This window comes from Neopelma chrysocephalum, unplaced genomic scaffold (assembly GCF_003984885.1).
Source record: "Neopelma chrysocephalum unplaced genomic scaffold, ASM398488v2 Primary Assembly neopelma1_129, whole genome shotgun sequence".
Classification (NCBI taxonomy): domain Eukaryota; kingdom Metazoa; phylum Chordata; class Aves; order Passeriformes; family Pipridae; genus Neopelma; species Neopelma chrysocephalum.
In genome coordinates, this window is record NW_020897791.1 from 1128355 (window position 1) to 1141386 (window position 13032).

Sequence of the window (13032 nt, forward strand, 5' to 3'; positions counted from 1 at the left end):
AGCACAGATCAGATTCCTTCTCCCGTCCTGGATCTGTTGTCTCCTAAATCCCTAAAGCAACTGAGACCAGTGTCATCTCTACTGAGTCCTGGCTTCACCCATAATCTTTGGGAGATGCATCTGGATGGAGGAAACCAGCACTAAAACAGGGAAAACTCCCTTTCAAGCAAACCTGGGAGAGGTTTGTCCACCATGAGAGATGGGATCCACCAGGTCAGAGAGCTCAGTGCCAAGGAAAGCCACGGAGTTCAGGCACTGCAAAGGTGGATCAAACACCTGAAACTCCCGTTTCTCTTAGAGACAATATTTTCCATTTTTCAGCCCACTCCCAAAACCTGAATACATCAGATATTCAGGGAGGGTGGTGAAAAGGGTCAGATATTTAGCGTGGGTGGTGAAAGTGCACAGGAATCCCTCTGTGCACCCTCCCTCAGCATCATCATCCTCATATTCAGCAGTTACAGCTGGAAAACTACAGGTGTGATGATCGTGAATCTGGTGTCTGTGTTTCCCTGCATCTAAATTTCACCCTGTATTCCCACACAAAACGTTGTGGAGCAGCTGCTATGGGTCCTGAATATGAGAGGATGTTAAACAATAGAAAATTTAAAAAAAAAAAGAAAAGGAAGACTGCAAAGCTGAGCCTTTCACCAGGCTGCCACTCATTAAATTATCCGTAAAAGTCCCCTCTTTGCAATAATGGGAGTAGTTGCCTGTGAAACTCCCTCAGCAACTGGATGTAAATTCCACCTTTAGTCTCCCCGCTACAACAACAGCGCATTGAGACGGTAATTGCCGATGTTTCTGCATTGTGATCGTGTCCGCGAGCTGTTGGGTTCACAATGGAACCGATCGCTTCGGTTTGCTCGTTTTAGTCCACCCCATCTCCATCCAGACACGCGGATGAATGGAGTTAGTGCTGGAAGCAGCACAGACACAGGGAATCTCTGCTCTGTCCCTGTGAGACTCTGGTGCTCCTGTGCTCCTGCCTAATTCTTCCTGGCATCCCGCGTTGGGATGTGTGGGAGCACTTCAAAGCTGCACCAGGGAAGGTGTAGGCTGGACATTAGGAAGGATTTCTTTACTGAGAGAGTGGTCAAACACTGGAACAGGCTTTTTAGAGATGTGGTCAATTCCTCCTCCCTGTCAGTGCTTAAGAAGTATTTGGACAATGCCCTTAATTAAATTTTTGGTCAGCTCTGAAGTGGTCAGGCAGTGGGACCAGACAATCATTGCAGATCCTTTTCAACTGAAAATATTCTATCCTATTCTATTCTATTCTAATTCTATTCTTATTCTAATTCTATTCCATTCCATTCCAACTGTAAGGCCTTTCATGATCCCAGAGGAAAGCAGTGGGACAGGTAGGGCTTGTGCAGGTCACAGAGATCTGAGTGTTTTCACTGAGTCAGAACTCACTTTTCAGCATCCTGGAAGGAGTTACCCACACTTGCCTCTTCCATGAAACAACTCCCTTTGCCCTTTGGTTGGCAAATCAAAAACCGAGGCAAAACCAAAGCCAAACACCTTTCTCTGCAAGCTCAGCTGCTGTTTGGGCCCGGGGGACTGATGCTGGAGGAGCAGAGCATGTGTCATAAGGAGCTGAAGATGTCAAGAGGAGCTTTGAGAGCCTGCCCCTGGGCGATTACTCACAGATCTTTATCCCTCTCTGAGCTTTCAGGACCACTAAAGGCTCACCTCGAACATAGGAAATGACTTAGCAAGTTATTTCTGCCCTGAGGGACGTTCAAGGGGAGGGGAGCTGTGCCACACAACAGGATTCCTGCAGCAGGGAGGATGGGGATTGATTCATTTGTTTCTATGCCTCTGCCTCCTCTCCTGCACCTCAGACCCCATTCAGCAGCCACTCAACCATAAGTCAAGGCAGGAGCTCAGCCCTGCTGAGGAGGCATCATGTTTTGACCAGCAGAACTTGCCAAGCATGAGGCAAAGCTTCCCAACAATGACCAAGGCCTGGAGGATGTGTCCTGCAGTGAGAATTTCACGGAGTCCAGCCTACTTGATGCGGCAGAGGTTAAGAAGGATCTTGTTCATGTGTCTATAAATGCTCCTCTAGATGCTGTGAGACACTTTAATCTATCAGACAGGGGTAGAAAAACAGCTAAAGGCTGGAAGGTGAAACACCACTAATGAAACAGAAGTGAGGTGATGAGCATGTGTGAGGAAAGAGGGTTTGATTTTGCTCAGAGCAATGGGGAGACAGCAAAAGAACAGAAAAAAAATAGCAGAAAAGGCAGGAAAATCCCCAGAATTTCAGACAAGTTATTCTTTCATCATAAAAGCCCCTCCAGCCCTGGACCCCCCTACTTTATCAAGAAGCAAATATTTGATTTTGGGGGAGCCATTTAGCCCTGTTTTGCAGCAAACACCTTGGATCGCTCCAAGGCGGGGATACGAAGAGTAGAGGGACCAGACCATGCTGGTTATCTCTCTGAGTCACCAAAATGTGACAGCACTGCAAGGGCCTTCCAGGAACAGATTATGTGGAGACAAGACTAATTAGACATTCATTAAGTGCCTAACTCAGCACAGCACTTAAGCACACATTTAACCTTCTCTCATTACAGGGTCTCATCACCATCCCTGTTAAAGCTCCAGCTCTGATTACAGCAAAGCCAGCTCACATTTGGCAGGGTCACCAGGACTTTCAGACCACGAAGTCCCAGTGCCAAGCATTTCAGGAAGTTTTCCTTCCTTCAGTCCCCTGGTCCCCTACCCCAAAGCTATTCCAGGAAAGCCAACTTGCATTCCAAAAAGTGAGTTCACATCTAAACATCGGGACCTACAAACAGTCTCTGCCTCCTTCCCCATGTTGCCTGAGTGAGACAAGGGAAAGCTGATGCTGGCCAAAAATAGCTCCTCTGTTGAATTGTCTTCTCCTAGAAAACATCCCCTGTTCAAGCCTTCCTGGAGTTGGAGGCAGCTCCCCCAAGGAGAGAAGATGTGAGGGATGGGCTGCTGGTGCAAATACATTTCCAAGCATGTTCCGCTGATCACCAGGACAAGCTCCACGTGCAACAAAACATCTCCTGCCACCTCTGCACCCTGAGGAATTCTTCTCAAACCCACCGCTCCCTGCTGTGACCTCTTCAACATCTGTGTGGGACAGTGAGAGCAAAGAGGGTCCCACCAAACCCAGAAATCAAATTTGGAGCAGTCTCTCCTACCTCCAGACATAGAAGAACAGATGCTGCACATACGACAGGGTCACTTTGGCAGTTTCTTTGTGAAGTCCCTCATAAATGACCACAAACATCCCTGTGAACCTGAACCTGGTGTGAATCATTGCCCATGAGTGAAAACAGACTGGTTTTTGAGTGTTCCAGTAGCTCTGGAGCAACAGGGTCTCCTTGGAGTGACGCTTTTTGCAGGGATCTCACCCCCAGACTGTGACCCAAACCATGGCTTTGCCCAAGGTAACATCCCATTGTAGATTTGCACCAGTTCCATTTGCTTTGGAAATATTCAAGGAATAAAAAGGCACCTTAGGAAAAGTCAGGCTTCACATTTCAGGGTGGTATCTGGGAATTCACAGAATCAGGGTTTGGGTTGGAAGGGACCTTAAAGATCACTCAGTTCCAACCCCCCTGCCATGGACAGGGACACCTTCCACATTCCTTATGTGCCTTCAAAGTCATCAGAGTAGATTAGCACATCTCACACATCTACACTTGTTCAAAGATGAAAGCGTCAAGACAGGCCCAGAAACAACAAATGACTCAGAAAGCAGCAGGGAGGGGAAAAAAAATAATAATAAACACGTGTTGGGAAAAAGAAAATGCTACAAATACAATCAGAATGGCAATGACTGCAATAACCAGCATCAGCACTTGGAAATCAGGAACCCTATCAAAATATTCCACCCACCAAGTGCTGTTAAGGGATTGCTGACTCCCTGTCCAAATTGGATCTCGCCTCCATCTTCCTGATCAAGCCTTTGCATAAATCAAAACAGACACAGTGACAGACAGAGCAGCACATGGAGAGGCCTGGTCCCCTGCAAGCATCATCTCTGTGGGGATGGCAACCCACCAGTGGAGATGATAATCCTGTGTCTTCAATATGGAGCAGATGTGAGCAGCAAGCAAAAAAAAATTATCTCCACTCCACAAATATTTGACACCCAAAAAGGATTTTGATTCAGCCACCTCTGAGCCTCTTTCATATTTACTTGCTGGGAACATTCAGGCACTCGAGCTGGGCTAGGAGAGATCCTTACAAAAAGCCAATATTAAGCTTGAATGCTTCAGGATTTGCTGGAAATCTTATTTCAAATTTCACCTTTGGTTGAAGTGAGAAAGGTCACACTGCTGGGGTGGAATGCATAAATCACCCAATCAGCAAACCCAAGGCAGGACATCTGACTGAACAGAGCTCTCATCACTCCCAAGGAGGAAGCAGAGGTTCTACTCCTCACAGGCTGCTCACACAGGAGAAAAGGGCATTGTGAAAGGAAACAAAAAAAACAAACAACAAACCCCCAAAATCTGGAGAGCCGTGTGCCCAGAGCAGGAGAGGGAGGCAGGGCTGAAGAACTAATTTGCAGGATTTATGGCTCGGCCGTTTGCCTCCATGTATTGATTCACAGATCAGTGAGAAACAAAACCTCCCCCAGAACACTCTGACAGAAGCACAAGTACCTGATCACACACTAATCTCTCTGCTAACGCCAGGCTGCAGTTCTGCAGGAGAATCACACTGCACGGCTTGGACCTGTGCCTGGCCACCTCCTTCCTGCTGCAAAGCAAATTTAGCCTCTTCCCCTCAACCCTGAGAAATTCCACCCTAAACAGGGGCTGCTGCAAAAGTCAGGCAAGAACCCCGAATTCCAGACCCGGGCAGATGCCAACTTTCTGCTGGTGGCAGAGGGTGTTTCAGTCCAGCACCTGAAGGAGATGAGACCTTGGAGTGAGGGCCAGGTGAGGGCCTGAACCTTGCTGAGTTGGAGGCTCCATTCCCTGCCACCTGAATTCCTATTTAGCATCACACCTCTCCTTTACATAACCTGTGTGCTGGCAGGTGGGATGGGAACTGAGAACAAACACATCAGGGCAGATCTGACACAGGTACTGAACAAATAGCTTTGCTTTTGGCCCCCCTTAATCCCTTCTGCTTTTTCATGGCCGTGTCAGAGGTCTGGAAGGAGCATTTCCCTCCTCAGACCTGTGCCTAGATCAGACTTCAGGATCACCCCACCTTTATTTACAGCCCTTTTTTGTCATGCCTCTTCCACCTCCCCCTTTCCAGCCCACACCATACTCAAGATCACTGATGGAACACCAATGAAATATCCAAGGAATGAGCCCCAGCAAAGGCACCAAGTAACCCCATGGAAGCATCGTGGTGAGTTTTCTTTCTGAAAGCCTCCAGAAGGAAAATGAAGCTGGGAACAAAACGAGTGCGCCTTCTGTTGCCATTCCCTTGAACCAGACCCAAGTATTAAGTTTTCCCTAGGAATTAAAATGGGTTGATGGGGCTGCTGAGTGCAGCCTGCCTCGGGAGGGAGCTTGGATCCTGCCTTTTCTAGGACATCTGTAATTACATTGGAAAACTGCTCACCCTCAGGTGAGGAGCTCAGAGGCTGCAGGAGTAAAACAAGCAACGCACGAGCCCCAGGAATGAATGAAACGATCTGGGATATGTTTAGGGGAAACTGTTTTGTAATTCCAGTCTCAGGCTCCTAAAGAGGGTTACCTGACCTGCCTGTCAATTAGGAAATCAGGTTTTCATGCCAGGCATCCACAGATACAGACACAGAGGTGATGGGGACAGTGTGAGACCCGTGAGAGCAGAGCCCAACCATCCGTCCCTCCCCAACACCCCCGGCCACCCTCCACTCACCCAGGAACTCCGCTCCATTGGTGTCCTTAGGGCTGCTCACGCAGTTCTCCAAGTAAATCCCATCCTTATAGCAATCCTCCTTCTTCCTGGTGAACCCCAGGACCTCGCTGGCCTGATCCAGGACCTCCCCTCCCGAGCAGGAGCACGGGGTCTGCATGATGCCACAGGGGTGGGAGCTGCTGCTGATGGCCAGGCAGGCGTCCAGCCACTTGCAGAGCATCTGGCAGGCGGCTTTGCTGGGGTTCCTGTTGCCCACCACCAGGTATTCCACCGAGAAGTCCCTCTCCTGAGCTTTGGTGGGCTTCCACCTCATGGGCCAGGTGTCCACCCCCGGAGGGGCCGTCTGCTTCATCTGCAGGAACTGCTTGTTGGACTGGAGGAAGGCAAAGCGTGTGGAGCCATCACAGAGCTTCAACACATCGTCGAAGCTCTCCATGCCCAGGTAGGTGCGGGTGGACTCCAGGAAGGAGTCGAACTGGTAGGTGCGGATGTGCTGGTGGTCACATACGCCGGCAGGCTTGAGGATCTTCATGTACAAAGTGTACCTCCGGGGGTCGGGGTTCTGGATAATCCAAGAGCAGAGGGAGGAGTTCAACGGGAAGACGGCGAAGGAGGAGAAATACCCAAAGAATTTCCCTTGGACCAAAGTGGTGCAGGGAGTTTGTGCCAGGTCCAGAGCGACCACGGTCCACACAAAGTAGAGTGGAGATACCAAAAGCAGGTTCAGGGCAGATCCAATGCTCCTCATCCTAGGTCTCTGGTCCTCTGGAACTCAAAGTAAATGTCAAGCAGGCGCCAGATCCTGGACATAACAGGGACCAGCTTATAGGAAAAGCGCGAGTTTAAGAGGCTCTGAATCCAAAATCAAGCCAATCCTCCCATATCTGGATTTGAGCTCCCTCCTGTGGCCATAAAGAACACCTGGAAAAAAAACAAAACAGGGAAGGGAAGGAGGAGAGGAGAGAAAAAGAAGAGATTTGGGATTTGGGGTTTTTGGTGGTGGTTTGTTGCTGTCGTTTTTATTAACCCTTCACAAGGCTGAGAATCCACACAGCATCCCCAATCCCAGCACATCTCACTGGGGGAAGGTGCAGTCCCACATCACCATCCCCATGCTAAGTTTGGGGGTGTCCCCATCCCCAGGATGTCCCAACCCCTGGGGGGGAAGCCCAACAGTGACTGGTGCTGGGGAAAAACATATCTGTGCCCTGCTTTCCCAGTGCCCTCTGCCCATGCAGATCCCTCTGCTGAGTCAAGCAGAGCCTTTGCAGTGAATTTTAACCATCTCCCCAAAGAAAACACCATTGATCTCTGGTTTAGGGAGTTTCCAGCCCTCTCCATCCCAAAAGGAGCCAGTTTAAGGCAGACTTCGGGCTGCACCTGGGGAGGGTGGGCTCATCACGGGAAGCTGAGCTCTGCCTCCTCCCTTCCTCTCTCCAGCACTTGCTTTTTAGCTTCTTTTTCTATCACCTTTTCTCTCTCCTTTCCACCAAACCAGTGCTGGGAAGGGAGTTGTTGTTTAGTAACCCAGCCCTGCTCTAACCCTGAGGCCAGACAGGAGGCTGGAAGGAGCTGTGCACCCAGTACAAGGAAGAAAGGGCAACAGAGGCAGATTTTCGGTCTTCCCACATCAGGCAGATGCCTCACCTTTCACCTCTGTGTGCAGGACACCCCAAAGCCTGTGGCACTGTGCTCAGGCTTGGAGCATCTGCAGAGAGTGAAAGTCCTCCCTGCCAGCCCCAGGACCTTTTTCAGTCCCCAAATCCCTGGAGCAAAAGTAAAATCCATCCTCCACTGACCGGTGAGACTCAATCCCTGCAACCCTTTGTAGCCAAGATCCCCTTTTTAGCTCAACTGCCCAGACCCCTGTGTCCCCCTTCATGAGAAAGAGGCTCCTCCACCCTCTGTAAGTCTCATTCTTTCTTACCCCAACAAGAAAACCCTCCAGTGCCCCCTTCCCTCCATCTCCCCTCTTTTCAGGAGAGAAGAAAGAAGAGTACTGAAGAAATAAGCAGGACTGTCTTCATTTTGTACCCCCTCCCCATGCAGTGACCACCCCCAAGTTTGGGGAGGGGGCCTGTTAAAAGCTTCAGGGATTGACAGGCAGGAGGGGCAGATCCTCAGTGTGTGGGACAGGACTTCCCCCACTGCTGGACACGCAGCCATGGTACCTTTTCCTTCCCACCTTTCCAGCCTTTTGCTTTCCTGCCCTCTTGGCTCACCCCAGGTGTAGAAAATCAGGAGTTTCCCCTTTGGGCGATGCTTGCCCTGACCCTGCAGCACTTGCTGCCTCCAAAACAGACCTGCTGTCCAATTTCAAACAGATAAATGGGACCCTTGGGAGTTTTTCCTGCTAAGTCAGACAACTGCCATGGTTTCAGGAGGCTCTGTGGTCCACAGGTTAGGGAAAAGCAAGTGCTCAGGGCCTCTGCATTGAAGCCTGAGTGCAAACAGCCCCACTCCTGAGATGCAAACGCTGTCCTGGGCTGTAACCCCAAAATAATTCAGATCATCTGGGATGTGTTTCTCCATGATCAGGGACCGTGGTGGCACTGCCAGGAAGGAATTAGGGTGAAAGCCTATGGAGAGAGGAACCTGCACCAAGGGAGGAGGGAAAACACACCTTGATCCACCTCACAGCCCCACAGTGTCCACACCACCCTTCTCCAATCCTGCCATCTCCCACCCTACACCATGCTCTGCCTCCCCAGACTGCAAACAGAGGAAGCTTTCACAGCAGCCATACAAATTCCCAGCAAATCTACAACTCAGGCAGAGCTAAATCCAGTCCCAGGAGAGACTGAAAGATAAGAAATGAGAAGCCCACAGACCATCTTGTGCATCTAGGAAGAGACAAGAAGCCAAATGCATTGCCGTGTTCACCCCTTGGTTTCTCTCTTCGCTCTGTATCAAAGGTTTGTCTCTGTATCTCCCCTCGTCTTCAAAAAAATGCTTTTATTTTGGGAAGGAAAGGGTTAGGCAACTTGAAAGTCAGATCTGCTATTTGCAAACTGTGTTTCATCCCAGCTTCAAGTCACTGCAGCCCCTGCCAGCAGATTCCTGAGTGTGTGTTAGACCTGACACTAATCAGCATGGAGTCCAAATGCATTTGCACTTAAATTTTTTACAAGTCAGATCCCCACTCCTGACTGGTTTGCAGCCTACAAAGCTTCACAGTGCAAATCTCCCCTTGCCAGACTCCTGCCTGCCTCCAGGGCCAGATTTCAGGGATGAAAAGCGGATGCAAAGCTGGTCTTACTTGCAGTGAAAACAACAGGCATCAACCACACAGCCTACAAATTTCCAGAGAGGCCATCCTGGTTAGCAGGAGGGGTTGCCTAAAAATGACTGTGAATGCTTTAAATATCAGATTTGGGAAGTGAAAGGCTCTTGCTCTGTCTGAGACTTTGAAAGGGGCCACTGGTTTTCCTCTCCCTCTCTGTAGGGCAGTGCAGCAGCAGCTCATGCTGCTTCCAAGCCTCTGCAAAGCCAAAATCTGTACAAACTTCTCACTGCTGAGCCAGGCAGGGATCATGGAATCATAGAATATCCTGAGTTAGAAGGGACACACAAGGATCATAGAATGATAGAATGGTTTGGGTTGGAAGGGACCATCAAGATCATCTTGTTTAATCCCCCTGCCATGGGACACCTTCCACTAGACCAAGTTGCTCCAAGACACATCCAACCTGGCCTTGGACACTTCCAGGGATGGGGCAGCCACAGCTTCTCTGGGAAGACTGTTCCAGTGCCTCCCCACCCTCACAGGGAAGAATTTCTCCCCAGTATCAAACATCAACCTGCCCTCTGTGAGTTTGAAGCCACTGCCCCCAGTCCTCTCACTACATACTCTTGTAAATAGTATCTCCATCTTTCTTGTCACCTTAACCTCTGGTCCAGTCAGTGAAGAAACCTGCCTTTCCCAGTTGGAAGGAGGAGCCAGCAGTGCCTCCATAGCAACAAGATCATCAGGAGAAAGGGTTGGCTCTGAAATCCAGTCCCTATTGGCAACTTCAGCACCTGGGATTCAGCCCAAGGCTCCTGCCCTCCCCAAACTCAGTTTTTCTCACTGACCACGAACGTGCTCCTGTGTGAGGGTGTGGTGAGCACAGAACACCTCCCCCCTCACTCCCCCTCGCTGGGAAAAGCACCATAAAAGCCAACACACTTTAACTGAGCCGACCCGTTAATGGGACGCCGTGTTACGGGTGTTTGGCCTCAGAATTGATCTACCCTCAGTGCAGCCCCATCTGGAAGGTTTCACCACAAGGAGCATAAACATATTTTTTTTCTCCTCCAGCCAAAATCCTTGCTGAAGTGGGAATCTTTACTCAGAGCACGAGTGGAGAGGCAAAACCCCCTCCGCACCCGGATCTTTGGCTCAGCAGGTGTTGGACCTGTCAGGGAGGGAAGGTGCAATGGGCAGCTGAGTGGCTGCTGCATTTCAGCAGAGATCCATCTTCTGCATTTCAATTAAAAAAAAAAATTCCCAAGGGGGACATATAACCATAGGCTACAGCCTGCAGAAGTGATATTAAATGCATGAAAAAACAGATTATTCCAGTGTTGGAGTTCACGTTCCTATGGCACAGAGTCAAATTTGTCCATATTCCCATGTTGTCACAGCGAATGTCTAGGTAGCCTGGCTATTTCTGGAATTTTGTCCCATCCTTTGGCTCCAACTTGGAGTAAATGCCACTTCCCTTTCCCTTTCCTTCCAGTCCTGTGCTTGGTGGATGTGTCTGGCAGAGTAAAGCTCAGGGACAGCAGGTGACCTTGGGCTGTCCCTTGTCTGCATTTCTCAAGGACAAACCAAAGGACAAAAAAATATCATTGTCTTTGTGTGACCTTGACAGAGGCAGTTTTTCATCCCAAGCAACTCACAGAAAGAATTTAGGTCCAAATGGTCCTTCTGCCTTGGTTTCCTTGAGCAGGTGTCAGAGGTGGCAAAGAAGGGGATTATGAAGAGCTGTGAACCCCCAGCACAGCTCTTGCACCTTCACAAACCCTGATAACTTTTTCTACCTCCTTGCTGAGCATTTCCCATCCCACTCTGGCACCCACTGGAGCAGGCTTGGATCAGAAACACAACCTAAGACAGACCCTCACAGTCTAAATCAAAACCAGGCAAGGACGAAATTCGAGGTTACACCTGGCACCTGCTCTGCCCAAGGAGTTTAGGCATCCAGTTTGCACTGGTGCCAGTGAATTTTGGAGCCTGCAAGCCATGGAATCATTAAGGTTGGAAAAAACCTCCGGTATCATCAAGTCCAACCTTTGCCCTAAGACCACCATGATGAGCTGTTTGGGGGTGGACATCATCTTCCTGCAGTAATGATAAATCAAAAAGATCCAGGTCTGAAGCTGGAGTTTTCCACTGCTCTGCTTGAACTCTGCACAACTTTGCATGGCCCAAGCACACCCCACACCCATCCTGGGGATTCAGGCAGCATGGAACGTGTGAGCAGGGAACAGGGTGTGCCCTGATCTTGCCTAAAACTGCCTTCACCCTCTGCCTGAATTGTCCCAGATGCCAGTTCACCTTGTCTCACCAAGACCTTCCAGATGGACCCCTCCAAACTGCTGTGTCCAGCTGTGCCCAGCACAGGGATTTCGGTTCTGCCCAAGCAGGAGGAGCCCGGGGGCTCCCGGCAGTGCTGGAATATGCCCTGTCTGTGCCCTGCTCTGCAGAGCCTGTGCATCACACGCATTCCTCCCTCACGGGAAGGGCAACGACCCCGGCTGAGCATCCACCACCTCCCTCGGTCGTGCTCCTTGGAGCAGCAGCCTGGATGTGGCCAATGGAGGGCACTCTTAGACACACACACAAACACACACAACCACTCCATGGGAAAAAAAAAAAGAGGGAAAAAGATCAAAATGACTGCAGAAAGGACATCCTTTCCTACTGCTGCCTGTGGGACCATTCCCCTTTATCTGTTCCTGCTGTCTCAGCCGAGTCCCAACTCCCCTCACTCTGTCCACTCGCTCTGGGTGTGCCACTGTCCAAGATTTGCTTCCCTCTGCTTTTCCTTTTCCTGACCTTGGTACATGGCTGACATCCCAGCAGGGTGAAAACCACTCTCATCAAGCTAATCCTCCTTTCCTGGGGCTTCCCATTTCCCTGTAAGAAGGTCCCCAGGTATCAAACAAAATATCCCTTTTGCCAGAGGCAGAAAACTGCCTGGCCCCGAAACGCTCAGTCCCTTGCCACCCTGAGGAAACACAGGAAAGGAGTGTTTGCTCTGTCCTTATTCACAGGGAACTGCTAAAAGGGGAAAAAAAATGCTGCAACAGCTTGGAAATTTTCTTTCTGTGAGGGAAAAAACAGAGTGGAAATGCCTGGAAAAACACGGTGGCATCTGTGAACTGACAACACGCAGAGGAGTCAAGAAGGGCTCAGACCTGTGTGATGCCCCTACCCATGGGATGTGGGGTGGAGCTGGGTGGTCTTTAAGGTCCCTTCCAGCCCAAAAAATTCTGTTAGTCTATGATTCATTTGCAAAAAACACGTTTCTGCTTGGACCTCTCGCATCCTGGAATATTTGCTGCACCACTGTAGAGTCTGATGTGCTGCCCTCTGCTCTGAGTCTCATAAGTGCAGAGAAAGCCTGAATCTCACCTGCCTGCTCTGTTAATAAATTATATATACACAGCAGCACCCTTCATCCCCAGTTTTGATCAACTCCAAGCTGGAATAGCATCTGCTTTAGGGGTAGAGCACAGCAGATGTGTAACAGCCTGCAGGAACAGCATGAACAGGGTGGGAAATATTTGATTCTGTGATGGGGATTGGCTTGTGGGGCAGAATCCCAGTCCTATTGCAATTTTCAAAGGCTGGAAGAGGGGATTTGGGAAAAGGGCTGACAGGTGATATCTAGAAATGGATCATACTGGAATGCCCCATGAGGAAACTCCAAACCATCCCATTTGTGATCTCCTTCAACACTGGTCAGAGGGGAGATACCATCATGGGGACCCAGAGGCCAGATTTGAGTCCTGGATTTGTGCACACGCTGAGTTAAGCATCTCTGCCAATCCATGCTTCAGTTTTCCCACCTGAAAAGATGGATGGAAGAAGCATCCTCTGCTTTTCTCTAGCTCTCTGTGATCTGAAAAGCTCCAGCAAAGTGCTGGAGATGGCAATTCATGTCCAACCAACTGGGATTT

The 13032-nt window shown here is 49.8% G+C and overlaps 1 protein-coding gene across 10 annotated transcripts in view; it reads right to left on the bottom strand.

Annotated features, from left to right (window-relative positions):
- The window catches only part of ADGRB1 (adhesion G protein-coupled receptor B1), a 292967-nt gene that overhangs the window by 205267 nt on the left and 74668 nt on the right, over positions 1-13032 (bottom strand). For all 10 annotated transcript variants that reach the window (XM_027698585.1, XM_027698589.1, XM_027698588.1 and 7 more), the window contains exon 2: positions 5863-6783. In XM_027698585.1, coding sequence (XP_027554386.1) covers positions 5863-6610 — 748 coding nt within the window. In that variant the 5' untranslated portion in view covers positions 6611-6783. The remainder of the gene's footprint in view (positions 1-5862; positions 6784-13032) is intronic.